The sequence below is a fragment of the Scylla paramamosain genome, chromosome 24 (genome assembly GCF_035594125.1).
Source record: "Scylla paramamosain isolate STU-SP2022 chromosome 24, ASM3559412v1, whole genome shotgun sequence".
In the NCBI taxonomy this organism is placed as follows: domain Eukaryota; kingdom Metazoa; phylum Arthropoda; class Malacostraca; order Decapoda; family Portunidae; genus Scylla; species Scylla paramamosain.
The window spans coordinates 9,488,328-9,513,327 of record NC_087174.1 but is presented as its reverse complement, the minus strand read 5'-3'; the positions used below and the strand labels follow the sequence as shown (position 1 = coordinate 9,513,327).

Below are 25,000 nucleotides of genomic sequence, written 5' to 3'. Positions count from 1 at the left end.
TAGGAGGAAGTGAGGGATTGTTGGAGTGGTGTTAGCCAAGCATTAATGAAGGGTGTTTGTCGTGTTTCAGGCGGGGGAGGTGATGGCCGAGACAACAGTGGGGGGTCGGGGGGCAGCATGCCACCTGCTGCCAACGGCCATGCCAGTCAGACAGGCCAGCAGCAGCAGCAGCAACAGCAGAAGGAGCGGCAGCCCAACCCAGCCACCACAAAGAAGAGCCCCGCCCAGAAGGGTAAGCCCATCATGCCTTGCCTCCTCCCTATCCTTCCAGCCCTCTCTTCAGGACTCTTCCCCACCATTACTTATTCTCTCTTCTTTCCCTAACCTCCCTGTTCTTCCAGCCCTTTCTTCAAGACTCCTCCCCACCATCACTTATTCTCTCCTCCCTCCTCCCTGTTCTTCCAGCCTTCTCCAAGACTCCTCGCCAACACCTACACTTCCCTCATTCCCTAACCTTGCCTCTCTGTTTCTCCTGACCTACAGAACTCTTCCCCACCACCACCACCACCATAAGCTGACCCCTTTTAATTAATGTCATCACCCTCCATATCAATGTCTGGTGTCAATTCTGGCAGAGGTGTTGGTGGTGAGGGTGTTACTGTTCCTGAAAATTCCTTCCAGGCATTACAAAAGCTGGGTTGTTTCCATTCCTCAGCCCATCACATCCCTCCTCCAGTGTCACAGCACACTGGAGGGGTGGTGGTGGTGGTGGTCTGTGGAGCATCACCAAAGTAGCAGTGCTTGCATCGTGTGCATTACACAGAGGTTTATTCATGTTCTGCACAGAACCATTGGTCCACTGTTGTGGTGGTCCTCAGGGAATCTTGGTAGAGGGGAGTGAAGAGCACACCACCTTGCCTGTTGCTCTCCTGCAGGGGAGGTGTGGTGAGGTCAGGAACAGTGCTTCATTACTGTATTTCCCTCCATTAGAGCTTTACTGATGTACACTCAAACCAATTGAATTTCACTCAGTTATTTTTGTAAATTTACTTTATATTCTTCCCAGATCATATGAATAAGGAAAATTCCTTTCCCCTCCATCCATATAAAGTACAGTAATTGGTGGTCTCCTCAGAAACTCAAGTCTTTAAGAATAAGTTCTTAGACTGCACTGAAACATGAGTTGAAAAATCTTTTAATGTTCCCAATATCACAGCAAGTTTTAACCTAATTGCAGCATGGAAAACCAAAGGTCTTGAAAGATACTATGGTTTCTCAACATTCCCTTTATAAACAATTTAAGAATAAACCTTTATGCCATATTCCCATTGCCAAAATAAAGATAACTGGCAAGAGTGGAACAGATTTATTCCCAGTGCCAGAACTTTTTGTGCTGTTCTTGACCTTCTCTACCAAGTGCACACTCAGCATGCTCCTAGATGGGAATATCCTTCAGTGTTTCAGCTCTTAGTCTTCTTTAATGCACTTTTATATTATATTAGTCTTGATTATCAGTATAGAATCCTAGTCTCTTGGTAGCTGAAGGAGCAAGACCTAGTGAGGTGTGTGTCAGGGGAGTGGCAATGGATATCAGGGAGGAGGCCCAAGAGGGAGGTGTGAGGTGCCATGTCCTTAATCCATTGTCTCACAGAGGTACAGTTAATGACCTCCAGGTGCCAAGTGGCCCTGTTACCAGTCTCAATGAACAGCCCAGTCAGGAACCATTTGTCAGGAGGGAAGTCTTGGGTGACAGGTGGATCTGCTGACCCTCACACACCTGCCTGTCACACATTCCTGCACCTCAGGTGTCCAGAGCTTGTCTGAGATTCCAAGATTATTGCTTTTCATTAAGAAGTGCAGTATAGCAGTATTTGTGACATTTACTGTGTTTTAATTACATGTGAAACTCATCAGGGTTTGTCACACTCTTTATGCTTTGGTAATTTAATCATCTATGTATGTACCTGTTTTTACCTACAGCTCCTTCCTTTCTATATTAATGCAGGGACGTCTTTCAGACCATACATACTTTAGTAAATGATTTCTGAGCCTTGAGTCAGAGTGAGGTGACTCTTGACCCCTTTAGGTACATAGGTAATGACCCCACAAGCCAATACTCAATATCAGGATGGCCACCTCCCTTCTGTCTTCCCCGGATGTGAACCCACGACTCTTATTCTCGTTCCTTCAAAATGTTCCCCCCAATCCATTCATCCCATTCAATGAGCCTCTCCTTGGGCTGCTTCTCCCTCCTTATTGATCAGTCTCCTCACAGTGTGGACCTCTCAGAACCACACTCTCTATTCACTGGTCTTTAGCACGGCTCTCTGCTCTCATGTGTCTTAGTGGACGTGGGAGTCTAGGAAGCACTGGCCTGTAGGAGTACTGCCTCAGCTGGAAAGAAATAGGAAGATTGGCAGAGAGGAGAAGGTTTTATTGAATGTAGTGGAGGAATAGATTGCAGCTAAGCCAGCTTCTGTGGCTGTGGGGAAGGGGGAAGGAAAAATGGCATTCTAGGAACCAATATAAGGTTAAGAGGAAAGAATGTTTAATAAAAATGACAGGAACATGAGATGAAATGTGTGTAGTTGTGTGGCTGTGAAGAAGAAGTCAATATTTGGAGCTGGTGAAGGAGGCTGAGCACAAGTCTTTGGGAAGCTTTGTCTTGGAAAGTGGCTGCCTTGTGCTGTGTGTGTGTGTGTGTGTGTGTGTGGTGAGAATGAGATACTAATCATGAGGGAAATCATTTAAAAAAGTGTGAGGGGAGAGGGGATCCCCTTTGGCAAAGGAGAGGAGACATGGGTGGTGTACCTTGACAGGAGGAATCTCTCATAGATCTTTGAGATGAACCATTTAGCTTACAGAAGTGTAACAGCCTGTAGCCATGATGACTCCCTAAAGTAGAGAAAGACTCTTTCAGGGGTCACATCAATCATCTTGGTGTGGGACAGACAGTAATGAGAAGCACACATCCTAAATTACTCTGCCATTTGCTGGTGATAAATGTCCCTCATTAATGAACCTTTCCTTGCTTACATAATGTTTTCTCATTATTGGAGTAGAATAATTTTTGAGATTTATTTGATTTCTATACAAAAATCTTAGATTAATTAACCTTGGGTGCAAGATGTTGCCTAAGACAGCCATGGCAGGACAGGGCAGGCTCAAAGTGCTACACCTCATAAGAGAGTGTGTGTGTGCATCAGTATTTGGAAGCCATATTCAAACATTGGAAGGGAAAGTTTTTTTTTTTTTTTTTTTTTTTTTTTTTTTTTTTTTTGTCTATTAATTACTGCTAAGCAATATTATAAGGTGTGGCATGTCAAAGAGGGCAAAGAGTATTGAGTTGAGACAGGCAGGAAGGGCATTGTGAGAGGTTGAAGGTAGGTGGGGGCATAATGAAGCCTGTGATGGCCAGCAAGAACCATAATAGCAGGGACTCAGGACAGGTGTCGAGCTTAATGGGCCCCTTGATGGCATGTGAGGGTTGTAATGGATGGCAGGCTCAAAGTGGATTAGCTGCTATTATAAAAATATCAGGATGCAAGGAGGAGCGTGTGTGTCATTAAGCTTGATGAGGTGAGGAACACACATATGCAGTGGAGTGTGTTGAGTAGTGCCGCCTAACACCCTTGGCTCACGGCTCAGGGCAAGTCTCATTTGCATTACTGACGACCGAAATCACCCGAGACGAAGGTCCAGCAGGAGCTAGTCCGGCCCTGGGACCATCACTGCCAGCACCACCACAACCAGCAGCGGAGGTGAACTACGGGATGGGGCCGGGGCTGTCCCTCCCTGCCCCCGGTGCCCCACCCCAGTGCAGGGCCTTGTGGTGCTGACACAGGTAGCCCCAGTGTGTGCTCCTGTGCCCCACCTCTCTGTGTGTGAAAACAACCCAACACCACTAATGACTGACCAGCAGCACCAGCAGAAGCAGCAGCAGCCTCCATTGATATCCTAAAGAGTTTTTTTTTTCCCTAACTCTGCTTTGATTACTTTTAATACTAGTTGGTTTGAGATAATTTCTCTCTCTTCTGTGACAGTTTTGGTTTGTGAAGATAGATATTTGGTTGCAGCTTTAACAACTTGGAGGATTTGATCAATAGTGCTTAGTTATGGCTTAAGCTTTAGTTGTTAAATTATGATTAGTTCTGTGTGTGTGTGTGTGTGTGTGTGTGTGTGTGTGTGTGTGTGTGTGTGTGTGTTTGCGTGTGAGAGAAACAGAGAGAGAGAGTGCCAGTCAGTGCTGTTGCCATTAAAGTACAGTGTTATATTCATAAAGCGACGCATCATAATTTTAACATTGTTTAGCAGGACTTGACTCTCATCCCTTAAACATAACATTTTCTGTCCTTTCTCTAATCCACCTAAGTTCTTCCCAAGTCATGCCATTTGTAATGTGAGAGGCAAGTTGGCATCAGTATATGTGTTGCTTTACAGCTAAGTTTTGGTGTCTTCCTACTGTGTCACTCTTTACAGCATTGCTTACACCACTTATAAATGTAGAAGTGCAGCCACATATAAGCAAGCAGCTCCAGTGAATTTAGTTATGAAAGCCACAGTGTCTTTATGACTAAGGATTCCCTGTCATGTCTGGTGATGGATATAATTCTGCATCTTGCTCTTGCTTTCAAACACTCAAATTGCAATTCACCTGTCAAGTTTTTTTTCTTTACATGTTGATCCATGTTAGTTAAGTGATTATCTTACTCTCTTACCCTTTATTTCTTGTCTGAATTTTTAGGCTCCTAAACAGCTAATGATTTTTTTGTTGCAATTGGCAACTTCCTTTTAGTTTTAAATGTAGCTTCATGATAATTATGGGTTGAAAATATCCAAGATGGCAGCTTTCTTGGTAGACTAAGAATATTTTTCCCATGGATGCAAAACTTGCTGAGCATTAAGGAAAGTCTAGACATCTCAACACATCATATCACCTCACTTGCATGAGACCACTCTGTCATGACAGACAAAGATGAGATTAATGGTGCTTGGTGTTTATAGTTTGTGTCGTCAGTGGCAGTGGTGTGCTGTGCCTACCGACTCCATCAGTCACCAGTCAGTGACTTTGTGTCACACCCACAGCCTGCATGGCCGCTGGTCCGTTGCCTGAGGGTAGTCGTCTCACACTCTGGAATGTGCACAGTTTAGGAATATGAATTTCAAATCAATCCCCAGTATAAGCAATAAATACCATAAATCTTTGGAATTCCTGGATTGGTTTATTTAGAGTTATTGTTTGTGAATTTACAGAAGTTAGTGTCACTGCGAATGAGACTCAGATCTAAGAATTATCGTTTATACTGCAAGAGTTATTCCTCTATATGCTCCTCAACTAGAAATGTCTTGAAAATGCTTTAAATTAGTTAATATTCTTTATTAAACTAAAAGCAAGGTAATTTCCTCGGCTTCTAAATTTCCCAGGAGAGCTTGCAGTAATTAATCACCATCAAGGGAGATATGAATAACCTATTGACCCCATAACCTCAGGAGGTGGGTAGAGGCTAACACTAACTAGTGCTGCAAGTACATGTAATTCATTAGCAGGGGCTGTAGGTCAAGGTGAATGTAAATGCAATGGGCCATTGCTGGCCTAGTGCCAGACAGCCTGGCACTGATCACTAACACTGTGCCACCAGCCCACCAGTGCCTGTGTGTCATCTAGGGTGCGGCTGGCTGGCCACCCCAGTGTGGGGTAGGTGATGGTGGTGGTGCTCATTGGCCACTGGCCTCATGCTTACTTATGTCTTCCTCAGATGCTTATTGGCTTACTCAAGGGGATAACTTGGAGCCAAGTAAACCACAAAGGGCTTCAATGGCAGGCCCTAATGACCTCTTTTTTGGAGAAGGAGGTATTGTGATCGTCCTGAACCAGAATAAGGCTAAACCTGTTTTGGTCTTACAGGGAAAAATTCTATTTTAAGGAAATATCAATTAAGTGTCTTGAGAATGAAAGTGAGACCATCAGGGAGTGCTGTGTAGTTTGTAGTCAGGGGCACGGGAACTGCCGGCCCCTGGAGGAGTGAAACTGAAGGCTGAGACAAATCAACAGAGCTTATACATTAACAAATCACTTGCATTGGAGTTGATGTGACTCATGATGGGAAAGCCCTGAGACTAACACCTGCATGATGCACTCTGTTCTTCTCCATTAGTGTTGTGTTGTCTTGTGGAGGACAAGTAGCTCTCAGATTTGCATGAAGCAAGTTTCCCTCCAGGTGTGCTGTCAGTGCTCATGTTGCCTGACCAGTGTGGTAACCATGTGCTGCATCGTGGTGTGTGTAGTCTTGTCTGTTATCTTGACTGGTAGTGTTGCAGCTTGTATCTTTCAGAGCACAAAGAATGCAAAAGTGTTGTTACCTTTTCAGTAAAGTTATTCATGTTGGAGTTTTCATACTAAATATATGATATAGATGCAGTTTTTCCTTTCATGTGAATCTCTCTCTCTCTCTCTCTCTCTCTCTCTCTCTCTCTCTCTCTCTCTCTCTCTCTCTCTCTCTCTCTCTCTCTCTCTCTCTCTCTCTCTCTCTCTCTCTCTCTCTCTCTCTCTCTCTCTCTCTCTCTCTCTCTCTCTCTCTCTCTCTCTCTCTCTCTCTCTCTCTCTCTCTCTCTCTCCACACACACACACACACACACACACACACACACACACACACACACACACACACACACACACACACACACACACACACACACACACACACACACACACACACACACACACAACACTTAACCACACTCTCCCCAACTCATCACACTCCCAGTCTTTCCCAACACATATTACATTATCCTTAAATGAGACACTAATTTTTTACACCCTCAGTCAAGTTAGGGTTACATGACAGTTTACTTGTTGTGTGTAGTCTGTGGCTGAGCAGCATGGGAATGGCTTTCAGATGTTAGAAGAACACACCAAGCAAATAATCACTAAAGTTCAGAAACTCTCCAGTGAATCAGTTGAGAACATTTGCTACTCTTGGATGGCTCTGGATTTTGTTCTTGAACTTCTACCATTTGACTTGTATTTTTTTATTTCTTAATGGCTTATGTAAAACAACAGCAGTAGTAAGTATTTGTGTGTGAAAGGGGATGTTATATGTATGTATTTTATTATTTCCTGTTTGTACATTTTATTTGCAAATTGCATTGTGCCTTTACTCTTGTGCATTTAGAAAAAAAAATTGTATCCAGGCTTACAAATAGCAGTTCTTTATAATAAGCTGTACATAGTGACAAGGGTGATCTTAAAGCAGGCATAGCTATAGATGCTTCTGGGTTTGATACATTGGCCTTGTAGTCACTGTGTTCACTATTATGCCATCCATAAAATCCACCTGCAGTCCTTACTTTGGTGGATGCTGGGTTGCTGGAGCTTCAGTAAGTGAACATCCCTCATGACACTCCACATGCTGACGCTGCAGACATTAAGAAATGCTACCTGCTAAGCCATTATTATTAGCTTCACTTTTGTCTCAAATTAACTATTAAAAATGTGATCCTGTCCTCAGATGACAAGTCCTCTGGCTCCTCTCTCAAAGACAGAGAGGAGCGGCTGCGTCAGCTGAGGGACCGACAGCAACTGGAGAAGCAACAGAAGCTGGAAGAACTCAAGGAGCATGTGAGTGATGACACCAGCCACCTCATGCTTTAAGTCACCCTCTGCTAACTTCAGCCATTTTCCAGTGTCTTCCAGTTTATTTGAAGAATAACTTTCGAGAGCCACAGTCTAACTTTTTTTGGTTATTAGTTTTGTGCTGTTTGTTTTCCTTATCAGGTAGTTAAATTTATGCTCCAGGTATACATTTCATTTCACAGTAGTATGGTAGAGAGAAATATGCACAATAATTATTATCATACTTAAGAATTTAGTGTGGTTGGCTGAAGTTAGCAGGCTCATCATGAGCATTGACACATTGATGTACTTTATCCTATGGCACATCTTCATCTTGTGCTCCATCAAGCTGAACACAAGTCTCTGCTGAAGATTCTTTCACTGCCACCTACCTCAACAGGCAGCAGCAGCCCAGCGCTTCCGGGAGCAGCAGGAAAATGAGCGACGGAAGCGGCTGGAGGAGATGAGGATGCGTGATGCAGACCGGCGCCAGCAGGTGGAGGAGCGCAAGAAGATCATCCAGCAGGCAGAGCAAGACAGAAGGGAGGCCGTCATTAGGAAGAATATTGTGAGTTACTGACACACATACACCTTGTGGCTAGTTTTTGGATTAATTGTGCTGGCAAGGATGAGAGTGAGGAATATTTTATACATGAAAATACTTGCAGTCCTTACAATTTTAACCTTTTCACTGCAATATGCAACAGTTCACAGCAATAAAAGCAATTAAATCTTTAAACAGATTGACAAGGAAGAAAAAAGGAATTAAAGAATAGATTTAGTAATTTCTAGCCAATATAAAGCTTGGAGGTGGCTGTAGAGCAAGAAGAAATGTCTGAATGATTAGTAATTAGGGAAGACATGCCAGATAGCAGGGAAAGTGTTAAAGGATCCTTGTCCAAGGTTGAGTGGTTGACTAAGAATGTAATTTGTTTGTGTAAACTTTATGACAATACAGGATCTTGATGCAGCATTAAGAAAGGAAAAACATATGAATAATACAAGTTAATTTTGCCAGTCTCACATTATCAAAGAACAATTAAAAGATGACATTCAAGAAAAAGCATCGTGACAGAAATGTCTTGATTAATTTGTTTTTATTTGCATGTATTCATACCAGCAATATTTATACATTTCATCTTCTCTACATGTATCCTGTTCCTTCTAAAAACCACTGGCTGGAAATATTCTCTTCACCTAAGACTGTGGCATCCTCTAGTGTGGTCCAAAATATTCTACAAATTTTGTAGTGCTTTTCTCTTCAGAAACCACACACAAATAACCCAACCTAACCCAACATGACCCTTGCTTCCCTCACCAGGAGAGAGAGCAACGGCTTGAGTCCAAACGGCGCAATGAGAGGAGCAACATTGTGTTTGCATTTGGCAGCTCCACCCCACGCATGCTGGATCCCAAGGACAACTCCAACTCCTCCTACTGGGCCTCCCGCAGGTGACCCCCTACACCTTCCCACAGTGTTTTTGTGTTGTGTAGTGTTGATGACAGAATTGCTCCCTTCTCCCCCACCCCCCTTCCCTCAGTATTTTTGTTATGTAATGTTGATTGCAGAATTTAAGAGAGAACAACTGTCAGGACAATGTGTACAATCAGGCCTGGTGGAGGAGAGCTGTCAAAAACATTGATCCCATTAGGCATTCAAAAAGATGTATGGAGATGGAAGAATTAACTTTAATAAATATATTATATCATGAGGTGGACTGTACACAATGAATAAAGAGATTATAAACCCACACTCCAATCCATTCAGCTCAACACACTTTTCATGGTTATCACAGTTCATGTTCTTGCTTCAGTGTAAATAATAAGAAGTATCTTCCATTTGGTTGAAATCAGTTGATAAAACATTGTGTGGCTTCTCACATCTTTTTTTTTTTTTTGAAATGTGTTATTTACTAAATCTGATAAGATATAAAACCACAAGCTGATTATGTAATTTGTTAACAACTGTAACACTACATTCTGAATGTAATAACACATATAAAAAGAGGTGTTATGTTGATATTAAGGGTATGTATTCTGTAAAAAAACTGACAGCCCTTCCATCCTTCCTTCCTTCCCTCCCTCTGTCTTTCACTGCCTCCCCCAGGGCCACTTCCACCACCAATGTGCACATGGTAGATGGCTCCCTTGCCCGCCGCGCCTCAGAGTGTGGCGAGACAGACCTCAGCCGGAAGCGTGCTACATCAGCCCATGGCCTCGACAGGAAGCCTGAAGGTAGGCCAGAAGGAGCCCTCTCTCGGGGGTTATTATTATTATTATTATTATTATTATTATTATTATTATTATTATTATTATTATTATTGTTATTGTTATTGTTATTATTATTATTATTAGTTATTATTGTTATTATTATTGTTATTATTATTATTATTACTATTACTTTAGATCCTTTACTGGCTTTTCCTTTTTTTCTTTTTTTTCAGTTTTCTTCTTGATAGAGATGTCATTTTTGTATTTTGAGTAAAATTCCCACAATCCCCATCATGTTCCGTGTTGTAGGTGGGATTATTTTTTTATTTATTTTTATTTTCTTTATATATGATTTTTAATATACATACAAAAGATTTCACACCATTTTCTCCCAACAAAATTTTTACTTTTTGACAACAACATGTTTTTTTTTTTTTAGGAAATATTTTTTGGGGTGTTTTCTCTCCAGTAGTGACTGTTGCCTTCTCTCTTTTTCCCTGAGGTGATTTACCTTATGAGATTGACAATAGTTTCCTTGAAAATTGCCTTGCTAATATCTTGGCTCCTCAGTCCAGCAGCACTAATAGATCAATTCCTCACAAGGACCTCAGTGTTTCAGTGTAGAGGCAGTAGGGTCATCATCCAAGGTAACATTGTTGAGTTCCATTCATTGAAGCAATTCAACCTACAACCAAGGTTTTCACTCCAGAGAAAAAAATATGTGTCAAAGATTCATTTACATAGAAGACCCATGTACTAGACTTTGAGCTGACACCCTCCCTCCCCATTGGAAGTTATGAGAAGAAATGAGCTGTCACTTGAATTTTCATAAATTTCAACTTTTTTTATGCTTAGGTGATGCCATGTGGTCATCTTAGTGTTGGTGGGTGTCACAATATTTCACTACATTCAGAACCTCCAGAAATGTCCCAGATTGCATCATGCTTACATGCTGTGCATCAATTGTTTGCAGTTTCTTTTTTGTTAGATGTACATTTATTTATCTGTTACATGTACTATTTTGTTTATTATGTTAATTTATATAAATGAATGACTCAATATGCAAGTTGTGGAATTGGTGAGTAGTCATGTTTCAGCTACACAGATCCATGTGCCTTGGTCTGAAACAGGAGGTATCATGTCCTAATATATTTTGTTGCCTTAAGTGACTGTTCATTATTTTGTTCTGTAGAACTTTAGAATCTGCTCAATGGAGTTTTTTCCTTTAAGGCAATTTCTTTTTTACAGACTCCCTCATATTACTCAGTATTATTATAATGTCCCTCCATCAAATGGTACTTTTCATCTAGTAGTTTATCATAGCTGAACTAGAAGGGCAGATCTCTTAAATTTGTTTGCTTCCCTTATGGTAAAACTTCCCTAAGGCAGGCAGGACTTATCACTTCTTTGGTCAGAGCTAAAGGAGTGTATTCTGGTGCCTTGCAAAACTTTCTCATATAAAGCAGTGCAATAGCTTCTTGGTATATCAAGTCATTTGTTGAAGAACCTGCAGGTTTACTACACATCACCACATGCACTTACCCATTAGATAAGAAACATGTGAGCTCCAGAAGTGATATACATTCAGTGTATTCTAAAATGTCTTATAACCATCATACAATAAATGGAGTCTTGTAACATGTTAGTATGTGGTGAATGTGAAGCAAGTAAATGGATATAGTAATCTAACACCATGACATTTTCTCTCTTGGAAATTTCATATGCATTTTTTGTGTACGAGTTGATCTCTTAAATATCAGTGAAGCTCCTGCATTTTGCTGAAAAGCTTTTTGTATATCTATCTTGCTTAGAGTTGAGTCCTTACATAGAGGCCGAATCATGAGTAGTATTATGAAATTTTAAGTATCTTAAGTATGTTTTACTTGATTCTTCATATTTCAAAACTGTTGTAATATTATGTGCTCTGTAAGGAAAGGAATTTTTAGGCATGAAAATCTAGTTTAAAATCAGTGAAGCATACATATGTTTGGTGGTGAGCAGTATGATAACCTACAACTGTGAACACTTCTCACATCAGTATTGAACATGAAAAAGGTGTATGTATGTTCAAAATCCAAGTGAATTGTATGGCTGAGGATATTGTGTGATGAGAAGGAAAAATCAGCCTGTGAGGTAATGCATTGGAGTGTATGCTGGAAGTGATTGTGCCAAGGAAGCATGATGACAGTGATGGCAGTAAGTGGTATGTGGCCACTGTGCTTTAGAGGAAATGTAAGCTGTCCGTTCCTTGTTGAACTCTAGATTCATGGTGGTGGTTGTCCAGGTTTGTGTGATGCAAGACTGCCTTGAATTGTTCAGTGGAAGGGAAATAGCAAGGTTGCACTGATGTTTTGTGGGATCAGTGGATAACATGGTGGTGGCATTAATGTCTTTTCATCTGTACTAACAAGCTTGTAAAACCTCAAGCATAGATGTTAAGGCTTGGTTTATGGTATAACTTTATTGAACAAGCTTCAGTCTTCCTATGTTTCCAGATCAATTCTTTTTAGTTTTGAAACTTTTAACAATAGAACGACTTGAATTAGATTCACTAAGGAATGTATTCTTTTGGATACTTTGCACAATGATATTGTCACAGCACATTTGACATGCAGTGGTAGCACATGCTGTTCTTGTCACCAGTAAAATATTGCAATGCAGGGTTATAAGCATATGGCTTTATCTGTACACAGCCCACAGACATCAATGACATCCAGCTAAAATGAACTTGGCTTGTCTGTTCAACAGTGTCACATTGTTGTTACAGACCTGCGTATGTCAAGCTCGATGTATGAAGTGTTTCACTGGGACGAGGGCAGCTCCATTCACCCTCACCATCCCCCTACCACCCAAGGTACCCGGCTGACCAAGTCTCGTGACTCGTCACTGGAGCGCAAGACCCCACCCTCTGCCCTCACCTGGGTCAGATCCTACACACCCCAACCTAATCCTCAATCATCCACCCCAGTCTCTGCTGGTGATCCTCATCCTCCATCCTCCACCTCATCCTCATCCTCAGACAAAACCCCAACAAACACTTCACAGTCCCGTTTCTGCGTGTGGGAGTTTGGGGATAACTTCACTGCACTGGGTCCCACAAATCAAAGTAGCGGCGGTAACGGCCAACCGGCTTCTTCCTCACCGGCTTCAACACCCACATCTTCCACGCGCTATTCTCATAGAACTGCTTCTGTATTTACTGGGGCTGGGTGCACTGTTGGTGGTGAGTCTGCAAGCTGAGTAACCAAAGGATGCTTCTTAAAAGATTGTCTTCTAGTAGATGTTTGTTTAAAAGCAAGAAAAGAGAAATATCTTACTTTCCTTTCCTGGCTTTTCTTCCCTTAATAATTTATAGTGTTTTCTTATGGCACTGGTCACAGACATATGCTTGAAAATATGCAGTACTGTAATTTATCTCAGACCAGTTCTGAAAATGGCAGTCTTAGACATCTGTGGCATGAATACAAATAGTTTGCAGGAATGCAGTCTCACATCACTCAAAAGCTAAGCTTATGAGTTCTAGGTTGTATAATTAGTGGTAGAATTTATGTATTGTTATTAATATTTCACTTTCGTTTGTGAAAACCTTTTTATGTTCATTAAGAAATCTACATTACATCTTCATCCTAAAGTTGGCATTGACCCATCTGTGTGTTGTCCCTGAAATAATTGTGTGTGTACTGATGAACACTTTATTTAGTGCATGGGTTTGTTGGGTTTTTTGCCTGTTCAGTGGAGCATGTGTTTGCATGTCCTTGGATTTTGTTGATGTTCCTTTTGTATCATTATTTGCTGTATGATATTACAGTATCAAGTTTTTGTCTGATCATTGTAAAACTTAATTTATTTAGTGTAAGCTTATGATTTTAGATTTGTTAGCTTTAAAGTCAGTAATCTGACAGATTTTGAGTGGAGGCCAAGGCTCCAAGATGAGTGCTCACTGTTGCCTTGTGCACACTGTCTTGGTGTGTCACCTTGGTGCTCATCTTATTCAGCTCTTCAGCTGATTTGTGTTTCTTCACAATTGATACAATCTGGGCAGTCATTGATATCATTCCTAAATTCAGCATATTTCATATTTCCATTACAAAAGGTTCACCAGAGTATGCATTATGGTGATGACTGATTTAGTGGCTTGCACACAACAGGGATCCAGTTATCGGCTGAAGCTTTTCGTCCACAGTGGCCATGAAATGTCATTACAAGTGTTCATCTGCTTTGTTAAATTTACAGTTGCAAAGGTTGACTACATAATATTTCTCCAATTTACAATTTCATAACATGGGCTGGGATCATGCATAGGTAATGGATCTTTAACCCCTGTGCCAGCACCAGGCATTGTCAGACATCAGAGAAGGAATAGATTCTGGGGGTTGTAATGACAGTCTTGGAAGGAAGTGTAATCATTCTCTTAGACAAAAACATACTTTGACCTGACTTAGATTGATGCTTTCATCAGTACATAGATATTGACATTGAGAAGTGACATGTAATTCAGGATAGAAGTGATGCTCATGTTTATGACTTAATATAGAGCATTTTGTGCAGCAGTGATAGCAGCAGCAGCAGTGGCAGCAGCATTAATTACTCATAATGATGCAGAGATAGGAGGATGAGGATAGACTACACAGGAATTGAGGAAATAGAATTTCTTCCTAATTACTGAAGAATTATCTATATTGTGAAGATATGCAGACCGGAGTCCAAGAGTTATAAAATGTTTTGCAAACATGTAAGATAAGCACACCACTAATGCAATGAACAGTTTTGCTGACCACCATTTCCACTCTGAATGGTTATCAGGAGAAGATCTAATGACAAGATCAATGACGGCAGCGATTCCCACCACGGCCGCCCGGCGCCGCACCGACCTGATGCCAGCCATGCCTTCCCTGCGCGACAGCACGGGCAGCCGCAGCAGCCCCCGCCATCGCTCACCAGGTAGGGCGCTGTCTCTCGGCCGGCTTGACGAGCTGGCCCGCCCACGCCACCGCAACCCCCCTCTTGCACCCCTGCATGAAAGTAGCCCCTCCTGTGACCGCATGACCCCGCCCACCCGCACCATGTCCAAGAGCATGAGTCACCTGGGGCCACGACCCCCGAGGCCACCCGGCCCGGAGGCGGCCTCCAGTGCGCTGGACAGGGGGGTGTCACGCAGCTCTGTCTCATTGGCGCAGCCTCGCCTGACGCGTGCTGAAATGCTTAGACAGAAAAAGCTACGAGGAGCTGCAGAGGACACCAACAGCCTCAGCACCAAGAGCAGCCAGCGGGCCCAAGGTGAGGTGCACAGCCAGCCACACAAAGACACAACACCACACACAGTACACATTCTTTCACTTCTCATGGCAGCAGCCAGTAACCCCATAACTCTGGCAGTCCTCTGTGGTGGAAGCCCTTAACTGTACACTGAATACACAGTACAAAAACATTTACCAAAGAAGTTATGTTGATGTGGCACTCTTGACATGCCTCTAATTCTTGGGCAATAAGGATGGGCAAACCTGATCTTGAATGGTGATTTATTGTGTCCCTTCATCTGGTGGCAGCAATCTTGTTGGACAGTATTAACCTGTATTTTCTCAAAATTGGTCTCGCATTAAGAAAAATCTCTTTCAAATGATTACTTAATGGATTTCTTACAAAGCTGTGAAAGCATTACAATGCTATGATTACTTAATGGATTTCTAACAAAGTTGTGAAAGCAGTACAATGCTAATTATCTGTCTTGAAATCAGCATCATGTTGTGTTGTAAAATTCTTCAACTATATTATGTCCTTATATTCATAGTTTTCATGATCTTGACTCTTATAAGATTTTGTTTTGTTAAAAACACTATAATATATTGGTGAATTCCAATGTATGACAGATAATTAACATCACTGGCTCATGATTTACCAGTCCAGCCTTAGTTAATGAAGATCTTTGGTGTGGCTGGATTGATTTCTTTCTTTTGAGGAGTTGGATCTTCTATTATCATGGAAATGGGAGCAAATCTTCACTAAATGTTTAAAACAACAACAACAATAACAGTAATGGGACGTTATGGGGGAGCTAACTTATTAATGTAGGGTGGTTTGTAGGGTGTATTTACCTAGTTATGGTTTATGGGAGGGGAGTAATCTTATAGTATCCCGTCTCTGTGTGTGTGTGTGTGTGTGTGTGTGTGTGTGTGTGTGTGTGTGTGTGTGTGTGTGTTTCTTTCTTTCTTTCTTTCTTGATCAGTGTTGAACAAACCAAAAGCCCATAACTGATGGTGGCTATAAAATGCAAACATTACATAACAAATCAAAGGCAGCATCTGAAATGACAGCTGCCAGGCTTTAATCAATACCCTACTATACTATTGTCTCCTTCCACTGAATGACCCGCAAATATCATGGCTCAGCCAGTTGGAAGACATGAAGTTAAGGAACACATAATGAAAAGATAGTCATTAGAATATGCAAAAAAGATAAGAATGCAATAAAAAGGAAGGTTTAGCATGCAAATTATTGAAGCACACAGCTGCATCTCTGCACACACTCACCAAGTAGTGAACTGGTGGAAGAGGTTTTCACACCCTAATGTATTCACTTCTTCCTTCAGAAATTCCTTGTTGTGTCTTTCTGATCAGGGTGTTGGTTACCCTTGGTTACCCTTGGTTATCCTTCTCACCACACCACCAACATTCAAAGCTGAATCACATGTGTATGTTTTCACTACTGTTATTTCCAAAATTATATTGCAATTGACATTTTGAGGATAACCGTCACTTCGTAAGTTGAAATGATATATAATTCATTGAACATAATATAAAAAGGACATGCTCATGTGATGTACTGATGCAGTGTTGCTCATTTTTCAAGTTAGAGGTAATTATTCTACAGGGTGTCTCAAAAAAATGTACTCACTCTTAGAATTATGAGAAAACCTTTATTTATGGACATAGAGTGAAATGAAATAGCATCGAATACATGAGACAAATGTGTTTGAAGAATCATGTTTGCGAATGTTCAAATTGATGACCATTATTGTCCAGATAACGCTGATAACGCGCACCAAGGGATTCGCAAACGTCGCGAAACATGTCATTAGGAATATCACGACATTGTCTTTCAATTTCTAATTTCAATGCATCAATTGTCCTTGGTTTGTTGGCATAAATGTTGTCTAAATGGTGTCCTGCAAATCCTCACGTAACAATTGAATGCCATGTAAACTTACCAGGAGTAACAGTGTGGTGTGGAATATCCGCATTGGGCATCATAGGACCTTTCTTTTTCAACGAAACTGTCAATGGTGAGAGCTACCTCAACTTGCTTCAGGAATTTGTTGGTCCACAAATTACAGAGATGTTTGGTGAAGACAGCGATATTTACTTTCAGCAAGATGGAGCACCTCCCCACTACCATCGCGATGTACGAGCTTACCTTGATGCAGTGTTTCCTGACGCATGGATTGGACGAAGGGGCCCCATTGAATACCCTGCGCGTTCCCCAGACCTAACACCCATGGACTTTTTTTTATGGGGATACTTAAAAGACAACATTTATGCCAACAAACCAAGGACAATTGATGCATTGAAATTAGAAATTGAAAGACAATGTCGTGATATTCCTAATGACATGTTTCGCGACGTTTGCGAATCCCTTGGTGCGCGTTATCAGCGTTATCTGGACAATAATGGTCATCAATTTGAACATTCGCAAACATGATTCTTCAAACACATTTGTCTCATGTATTCGATGCTATTTCATTTCACTCTATGTCCATAAATAAAGGTTTTCTCATAATTCTAAGAGTGAGTACATTTTTTTGAGACACCCTGTATATATCAAAGAGAGGATCCTTAAGTACCATTATTTAAAGCCCCAAAATAGAATAGTTGTTGTTTTGCCACCTGCATTTTTAGTCCATAGCAGCATACTATAGATAGGCAGTTAATGGCCAGATGAAGCAGTAATGGATAGATTTACTAGTCTTTTTGTTTTATCTACTGTTTACACACCACAAGATGTAAATTCAATTCTAGACACAAGGCAGAACCTTGAAGCAGTATATGAAAGCCCCTGCATCACACAGGGCCATGCTGTCCTTCACACTCTTCTTGACACACCAACACATTGAACACTCCAGTACAATTGGCAGTGGGAAGATAAGATACAAACCATTCACCAGAGGAAACAGGTTTGTGTAGGGACTCAATGCCTCCACAGTCATCTTCCTGTTACCACCCTTTCATAAAGTAAGCACACTTGTTGCCTTCCTTTATGTTACTTAGCAAAAAGGCCTATTTTGAGGTATGGAGTGATCTACTGGCTAAAACTGTTTTGTTGAATCTGTGCAGAACCCATCAGGCACACTTAGCACCCTTAGCTATTGCCTGTGCAGGTGTAGGAGTTTCTTTGCTTGGCATTGAGTGTTTGCCAAAGTACAAGTCAGTACCTCACCAAGCTGAGGTAAGTGTGAGTCAGACCCTCTCCCAGCAAGGTATGTCATAGCTTGGCTCACTCACCAACCATCTAACAAATGTATTGGCTTGAATTTGGGTTATTTTATTTTGGCTTGGCATATCCTCCATTGTATAAATTGATACAGTTTGTTTGTATTTGCATTGATGTGATTAAGGACATTAGATGCACATGTCCTAGTACACAGATCTTCACTAAACTCTCACCCTTGACAAACTTCCATCCTCTTCTTAGTCTGTTGATTAATACTTCACTTACCTGTCTGTGTATACTACTTCAGTATTGTAGTTGTGTTCCTGGTGTCTCAGTGTGCATGAGTTACCCTCCCTTAATATCAAACATCAGGGATCAGTGTCATCATAAATTCCAAATCTTGTTACCTGTCCATCATTTTGTCAATAGAGACTCCAAAGACCTTGCAGTGTCACATGTATATTTTTTTGGTGTATAATTGATGTTATCTTCCAAAACTTTCAAAAGACTCCAGTTTCTCTCTTCAGCTTCATGCTGGCTTATGTAAATGTGTGGGAGCCATGCTTAACTGTGCGTGCCGGCCTGCTCTGCCCCCACAGGCATGCGTAGTGGGACAGTGACCCCGAATTCTCCTTCCCGCCCCACCTCCGCCTTGAGTCAGGGATCCACCAACAGCAGCCAGGTGTCGTACCGGCCAAGAACTTCTCCCCGCAAGCCACGTCCTCTCAGCATTGCAGGCTCCTCTCTGTCCTCTGCTGATAAACCCAGAGATGTTGCTGCCTCAGAGTCAAGGGAAGGCAGGCCTATGGAGAGAAAATGTATGTGTATGATCAAATTGTGGGCTTTAAACTTGATTCTGCTTCCCTTTTGCTTGCTATCATAAGCCAAACTGCATACCTGCAGTGAATGTCTAAATGCTTTGCTTGTTTTGTCATAAATTGCACTAGCTTGACACTTGTCATTTTTTTCCTGTGCACTATTTATTATTTTTTTCTTTCAGTGTCAGCTGGGTCAGCCTCCTCCTTCACCAAGCCTACCCGAGCCAAGAGTGCAGGGTCTGAGAGAAGCACGCCCTCCACTCCAGCACGCACCCCAGTCAAGGTCGCCACTCCAAAGAAGACTCCAGCACAAGTCAAAGCTGAAAGTGCTGCTAAAAAGGCTGTTGAGAAGAGCAAGTCAACTCCTAAAGCTAAAGTTACTCCTAAAACAACTCCTCTGCAGTCACCATCAGTAGAAAGTAAGCCTCTGGTTGTTGCAAAGTCCAAGAAGTCATCCTCCCCCAGGGAAGGCAGCACAGTGGAGGACAAGGGTGAAACAGAAGCTATCAAGGTGGAAGAGAAACCAGCTGATGACGTTGCCAAGGTGGAAGAGGAACCATTGAGCGAAGCCATTAAGGTAGAAGAGAAACCATTGAGTGAAGAACAGAAGGTACAGGAGGAAGTCAAACAAGAAGCTGACAAGCCAGCCACAGAGGAACCCATTGCCCCGGCTGAGGTTCAGGCTGTTCCACCCACAGCTGAGCCAATTGCACCACCCAGCCAAGAAAAAGAGAAAAAGGAAGTACCCAGTGAGAGCAAAGATGCCACCAGCGTCCCACAGGATACCAAAATAGAAAAGGATAATATTACCCAGGATAGTGCAGAGGCCAAAGCTGAGGCTGAGAAGTCCTTAGCACAGAAAGCTTCTGAAAAGCCAGTTACAGGATATGCCACTGAGGAGGAATACAAGGCAGCCCTGGCAGAGAAGCGAAGGCAGGCTAGGGAGGCAAAGGAGAGGGAAATGGAACTAGAGCGCCAAAGGCAGGTGGGTATTTGGGATCCTGATTCCATCCCTGTTTATCTTCCTTTCCTTTAGTTAATTCATATGACACCAATGATTTTACTTGGCTACATAGAAACACAGAGATACGTTCTTGTAAAGATGTAGGTTTTGCCACTCAATTTAAGCTTTCATTCTCAGTTTTACTCTGTAAGAAATATTGCAGTCTAAAATCACTAATTACAGTGATCAGATGTTGGTCATATGCATTGTGGATTATCCTTTTGGCTTTTTACTAGTAAATGCATCATTTCCTTTCAATTCTTGTGATAGTCTTTCCCAAATTAAAGTCACATCCCAACTCTGCAGCTTGAAGAGGAGGAGCGAGAGCGGAGAGAGGAAGAGGAATACCTAAGGTTGATGGAGGAGCAGCGTAAGGCAGAGGAAGAGCGGCTCAGGAAGGCCATTGAGGAGGCTGAGCGTAACCGTGTTGAGGAGGCAAAAAAGAGAGAAGAGGAGGAGAAGCAGAGGCTAGAGGTAATTTATTGACTGGAAAAGGAAAATTACTTTGTTAGTGATTTACATACAAGTGCTACTAATGGTATCTTATAAGGAGGTATGTAGTTACTGATACCAGCTAAAGATAAGATTTGAATCTAATCCCTTAAGCTTAAAGACTATGTGATTGAAAATAAACTATAACAGCCAGAAATTTACATTATCATTAATTTGATAATGGCATTTATTTTGATCATCATATGTTCTGGGATCAAAATACGTATGTAAAGTTTCTTTAGTATGACATCCATTGACTGCCTTATGTTTAAACCAGTTTTTACAAATTATATCAATCCCCACCAACTCAAAACTTACAAAGGGCAATTAATTTTCAGGCTGAGCGTATTGAACAACAGAAGCGTCTGGAAGCTGAAGTGCGGCTGAAGAAAGAGGAGGAAGAGCGACAAGCCCGCAAGAGTCGAGTGGCTGCCATCATGGCCAGGACCCGAGGCAAGGGGGGCTCAAACACCCCAACTAAGGTAAGGAAGTGCTCTCTCTCTCTCTCTCTCTCTCTCTCTCTCTCTCTCTCTCTCTCTCTCTCTCTCTCTCTCTCTCTCTCTCTCTCTCTCTCTCTCTCTCTCTCTCTCTCTCTCTCTCTCTCTCTCTCTCTCTCTCTCTCTCTCTCTCTCTCTCTCTCTCTCTCTCTCTCTCTCTCTCTCTCTCTCTCTCTCTCTCTCTCTCTCTCTCTCTCTCTCTCTCTCTCTCTCTCTCTCTCTCTCTCTCTCTCTCTCTCTCTCTGTAAGGTGTAGAGTTATATTAACCACAAATTAAGACTCACTCAGTCAGAAATTAAATATCAATATGAATAAGTCAGATATCATCTGTAGCTGCCTTGACATCTGTTGGTAGCTTTTAGAATCATTAGTGGTTAATGCATGGGAGAGGTTTCTGCAGAATAGGAATGACAAGCAAAAGTACACTTTCCATTGCCCTGCTACATATCAACTTCTCTCCCACAGAATGAGTCCAAAACTCCCTCTGAGGAAGGCAAGAATTTTGGTGATGGTCTCATGTCCACCAGCATGACTGAATCCATGACCAACTCTATGATAGCAGAGATTCAAGCAGAAACTGCTGCAGCTGCCACTGATAAGCAGCAGGACGACTCTCAGCCCAGTGCTCCTGAGTCCAGCCAGCCTCAGCCCCCAGCAGTCTCTCAGACAGTTACTGCCATAGACTCTACCTCCACTAAGAATCAGGATGTGAGCCTCATTGAGGTGACTCAGAGCAGTGTGGTGGAAGACATTGTCAGTGGTGTTGCCTCAGTGAAAATTGAGGAACCACATGTGAATGGAGATTCCCCAGTTCCCATGGAAACAACTCCCACACACACTGTGGATCTGCTGGGGACTATTAGTGATGTAAATAGTGTAAATCTTAATGGCGTAGACAACAGCACACCGCCTCAAACCAGTCAAGGGTGAGTCTTTTTGTGAAACCATTTATATGTCCAAATAACATGGAAGTCACAAATAAAAGCCCAGAATAGTCAGCCCATTTGTCCACCTGTTTTCCCATTGTTCCATCTCATTCCATTTCTAAGACAATAGTTTTTCCGTGTGTTAATACTCTTTTATTTATTGTTTTTGTGTATCTTAATATTGTTTTATTTAATGTCTTTGTGTGTGTTAATACTTTATAATTTACCGTCCAAAGTCCTTGGCCAACCATTTTTCTTTTTTGACTAACATACTTCCCAGACGTATAGTCAGTCAGCTTGACTTGAGCTTTGTCATTCTGTGTTTACTTCATTTTCTCATTGCTTCTGTACAGGAATTTGAATTTTGCAATATGTAGCAGAAGTGTTTTCACCAAGCCACTTCGCGTGACCACTTTTCTAAAGAATTTCATTTTTGCCCCAACAGCAGGACAGACAACCTTCTAGACTCATTAGACCCCCTCAGCTCGTCCCTCTCCACTTCCACCACCACCTCCACTTCCACCACCACTACCACCACCACACCTGCAGCATCTAATTTTGAGCAAATCATTGACTTGGGCCAAACTAAACTCAGCAATGAAGATGCTGTCAATAGCAATCCACCATCTCCATTTATAGCCTTTGAACAAAATTTGAACAAGAAGCCAAACCAGGAGAATGCAAGCACTGTGCCAGGTAAGGGGAACTGCTGTGTTCCTCCTGCCACACCACTGCATCATGTGATGCCACTTGCAATAGATATAGTAGGAGTGTCAGTTTAGGTAGTTTATCATTTAGTCTCTGCTTCAATATAGTGTATTTTTGGATCATTAGACTAGGGCAGTGGCCATTGAAATTAGTAGTTAATAAGTTTTTGAAAACACTGATGCTTCTGTTACAGAAAATTAACTTTTCTCCTTTCCTTTCTTGCAGATCTGCTACTGTAGACTCCCAATGTTAATAGTTAATGTTACTCTGCAAGTGTTGATTATGATTGTCAGAAACTGCGAATGTGATAAATTCCCCAAGACACAAGGAGCGCGTGGCCATAGAGCGGCCACCCTCCCTCCAGCCCCGCCAACTCAGCCTCTGCCCCAGCTGCTGCAAACAGTGGCGTCGGTACTTGCTCTCCCCAGCCAAGATCTGTCAGCTTGTATCTGTATCTTAGTTATGCAAGACTGTAACCTAGTAAAGTCTCTTGCTGCAAATATTAGATTGGGAGCCAGACTCAGTGCGGGAAGGAGAGATGGGTGCTGGCAGCGATGTGGCCCAGCTGTGTTTAGACTCAGAGTTGATAGGTTACTCTTATAACTCTGCTTCATAGAAAATTACAATTGCATTATGTATATTATTAAAGGGCTGTTCATTTATATGTATAGTGTTGTCTCCCTTCGAGAAAATGGATGAGTCATTATCTCAAAAGCTTTAGATTAAGTTTTCCCTCGTATGATGACCTTGTGCCTGCCAGGGCCCAGGAAAGTCTAAACAGGCTGTGTAGCTGTGTGGTAAGAATGTCTCATAGCTTGAATGGTGTGTAAATAGACATGTGACCCATTTCTCTGAGAAATCTGTTATACCTAACTCTTACTAGTATCATTTTTCTCTCTTCTTTTTGAGTCTGGATCCCTCTTGTGAATTGCAGCATATGAACATACTAACAGTGATGAAGACTATTATGATAATGTTTAGAAACCTCAGCATAATGGATCAGCTAACTGAATGACATCCTCTCATCCTGACAGTAAGCTAAATACCTAGAACAACTCTGATATTCTTGTTAATACTGCTTTAATAAAAGTCCATCATTTATCCCATGAAGGCCCAAGTAGGTGTTGCCTTGACTTCCCTGGAGGGAGACATCACTGTATGTAGTACCAAGGTTGAGCAAGATCTGCATTTCAGTCAGTGTGCAGGACGCATCACACAGTTGATCGGTGCTAGCAAAGCAGCGGCTATGAGGTTCAGCAAGGGGGTCATGCCAAGAGTCAGGGTGAGCAATGGTTCTCAGAACAGCCTACTTTTTGAGGATGTGTTTGGGGCTATTCTAGGGAAGAATGTTATGATTATTAATCTATTTACTTGATATATTTCTTGTACATAGATGACTATTAACAATGATGTTGAGGGTATTGAGTATTATATGTATTTGATATGAAGACGGTAACAGCTCTGTCCCAGGGCTGAAGGGGGCCCGGTGCCTCACTGGTGCCGGACTCTCGGCTCCATGGCGCTAATCACATGTTATAGTAACGTGTAATCTAGCCTTGTTAATAATCACCAATAATACTATAATTACCAGCTCTGCCATTCTTCTACTTTGTGACATGCTTTTAAATAATTTACTTCTATAGATATTATGTATAAAGTAACTCTTATATTTTAGATCATAGATCCTGAATAAGTCATGTTCCCCAAAACTTATTTTATTTATGTAGTTTAAAGTTTTTTTTACATTTGTGTTGCATTTACCCTGGTGCACATTGAGGTTTATTGAAGTTTTCACACTAGCTGAGCCCTCTGTCTTGGGTAGACTTATCATTTATATATTATTAAATGCTCAAAGATTTTATGACTGCTTGAAATTCTTTTAAATTTCATGTGTTACTTTAATAAAAAGGAATATATTTGTTTGTTACACTGTCAGATGGAGCCATTTATTATTCTCAGCAACACTTTATTTTGGGCTCCCCTAGTGGGCCAATCTTCAGAACTAAACATCACTGTACTTGTAAAAGTGCTCTATGTGGTATAAAATCTACCAATAATTAAACCTGTGTACATTTTCTTGGTACTTTTGATGTTTTGCATGACAGACTGAGGTAGCTGGATTAGGAAAGAGGTCAACAAACAAGAATAAATGAGAAAGAATAGTGACGGTGGTGATAAAAGTTGTAGTCAGCAGACACCACACAACCCATCGACATGTTCATTCAATCTTTCCCTGCTGATCATTCAGTAAATAGGTGAGTACCTGGTGAATCCTTAGAATGCTGAAATGTAACTATAATAGTATGATACATTAACATAGAGCCTCAGGGCAAGGCATCTTATCCTTCACTTTCCTCAAGGCAAGGGGA

The 25,000-nt window shown here is 41.7% G+C and overlaps 1 protein-coding gene across 47 annotated transcripts in view; it reads left to right on the top strand.

The window, feature by feature from the left end:
* LOC135112709 (MAP7 domain-containing protein 2-like) overlaps positions 1-24,693 on the top strand; it is a 101,703-nt gene extending 77,010 nt beyond the window's left edge. For 6 of the 47 annotated variants that reach the window (XM_064027426.1, XM_064027425.1, XM_064027414.1 and 3 more), the window contains 15 exons: positions 71-232; positions 5,697-5,792; positions 7,449-7,558; positions 7,953-8,120; positions 8,874-9,004; positions 9,660-9,787; positions 12,531-12,986; positions 14,567-15,040; positions 18,787-19,005; positions 19,188-19,990; positions 20,315-20,482; positions 20,839-20,982; positions 21,463-21,923; positions 22,369-22,619; positions 22,857-24,693. In XM_064027426.1, the coding sequence (XP_063883496.1) occupies positions 71-232; positions 5,697-5,792; positions 7,449-7,558; positions 7,953-8,120; positions 8,874-9,004; positions 9,660-9,787; positions 12,531-12,986; positions 14,567-15,040; positions 18,787-19,005; positions 19,188-19,990; positions 20,315-20,482; positions 20,839-20,982; positions 21,463-21,923; positions 22,369-22,619; positions 22,857-22,870 (3,785 nt within the window). In that variant the 3' untranslated portion in view covers positions 22,871-24,693. Of the gene's footprint in view, positions 1-70; positions 233-3,652; positions 3,785-5,696; positions 5,793-7,448; positions 7,559-7,952; positions 8,121-8,873; positions 9,005-9,659; positions 9,788-12,530; positions 12,987-14,566; positions 15,041-18,786; positions 19,006-19,187; positions 19,991-20,314; positions 20,483-20,838; positions 20,983-21,462; positions 21,924-22,368; positions 22,620-22,856 lie in introns of those variants that run through there. The other 41 variants (XM_064027452.1, XM_064027451.1, XM_064027449.1 and 38 more) reach the window with 28 other exon arrangements.
* Positions 24,694-25,000: the final 307 nt, after the last annotated feature.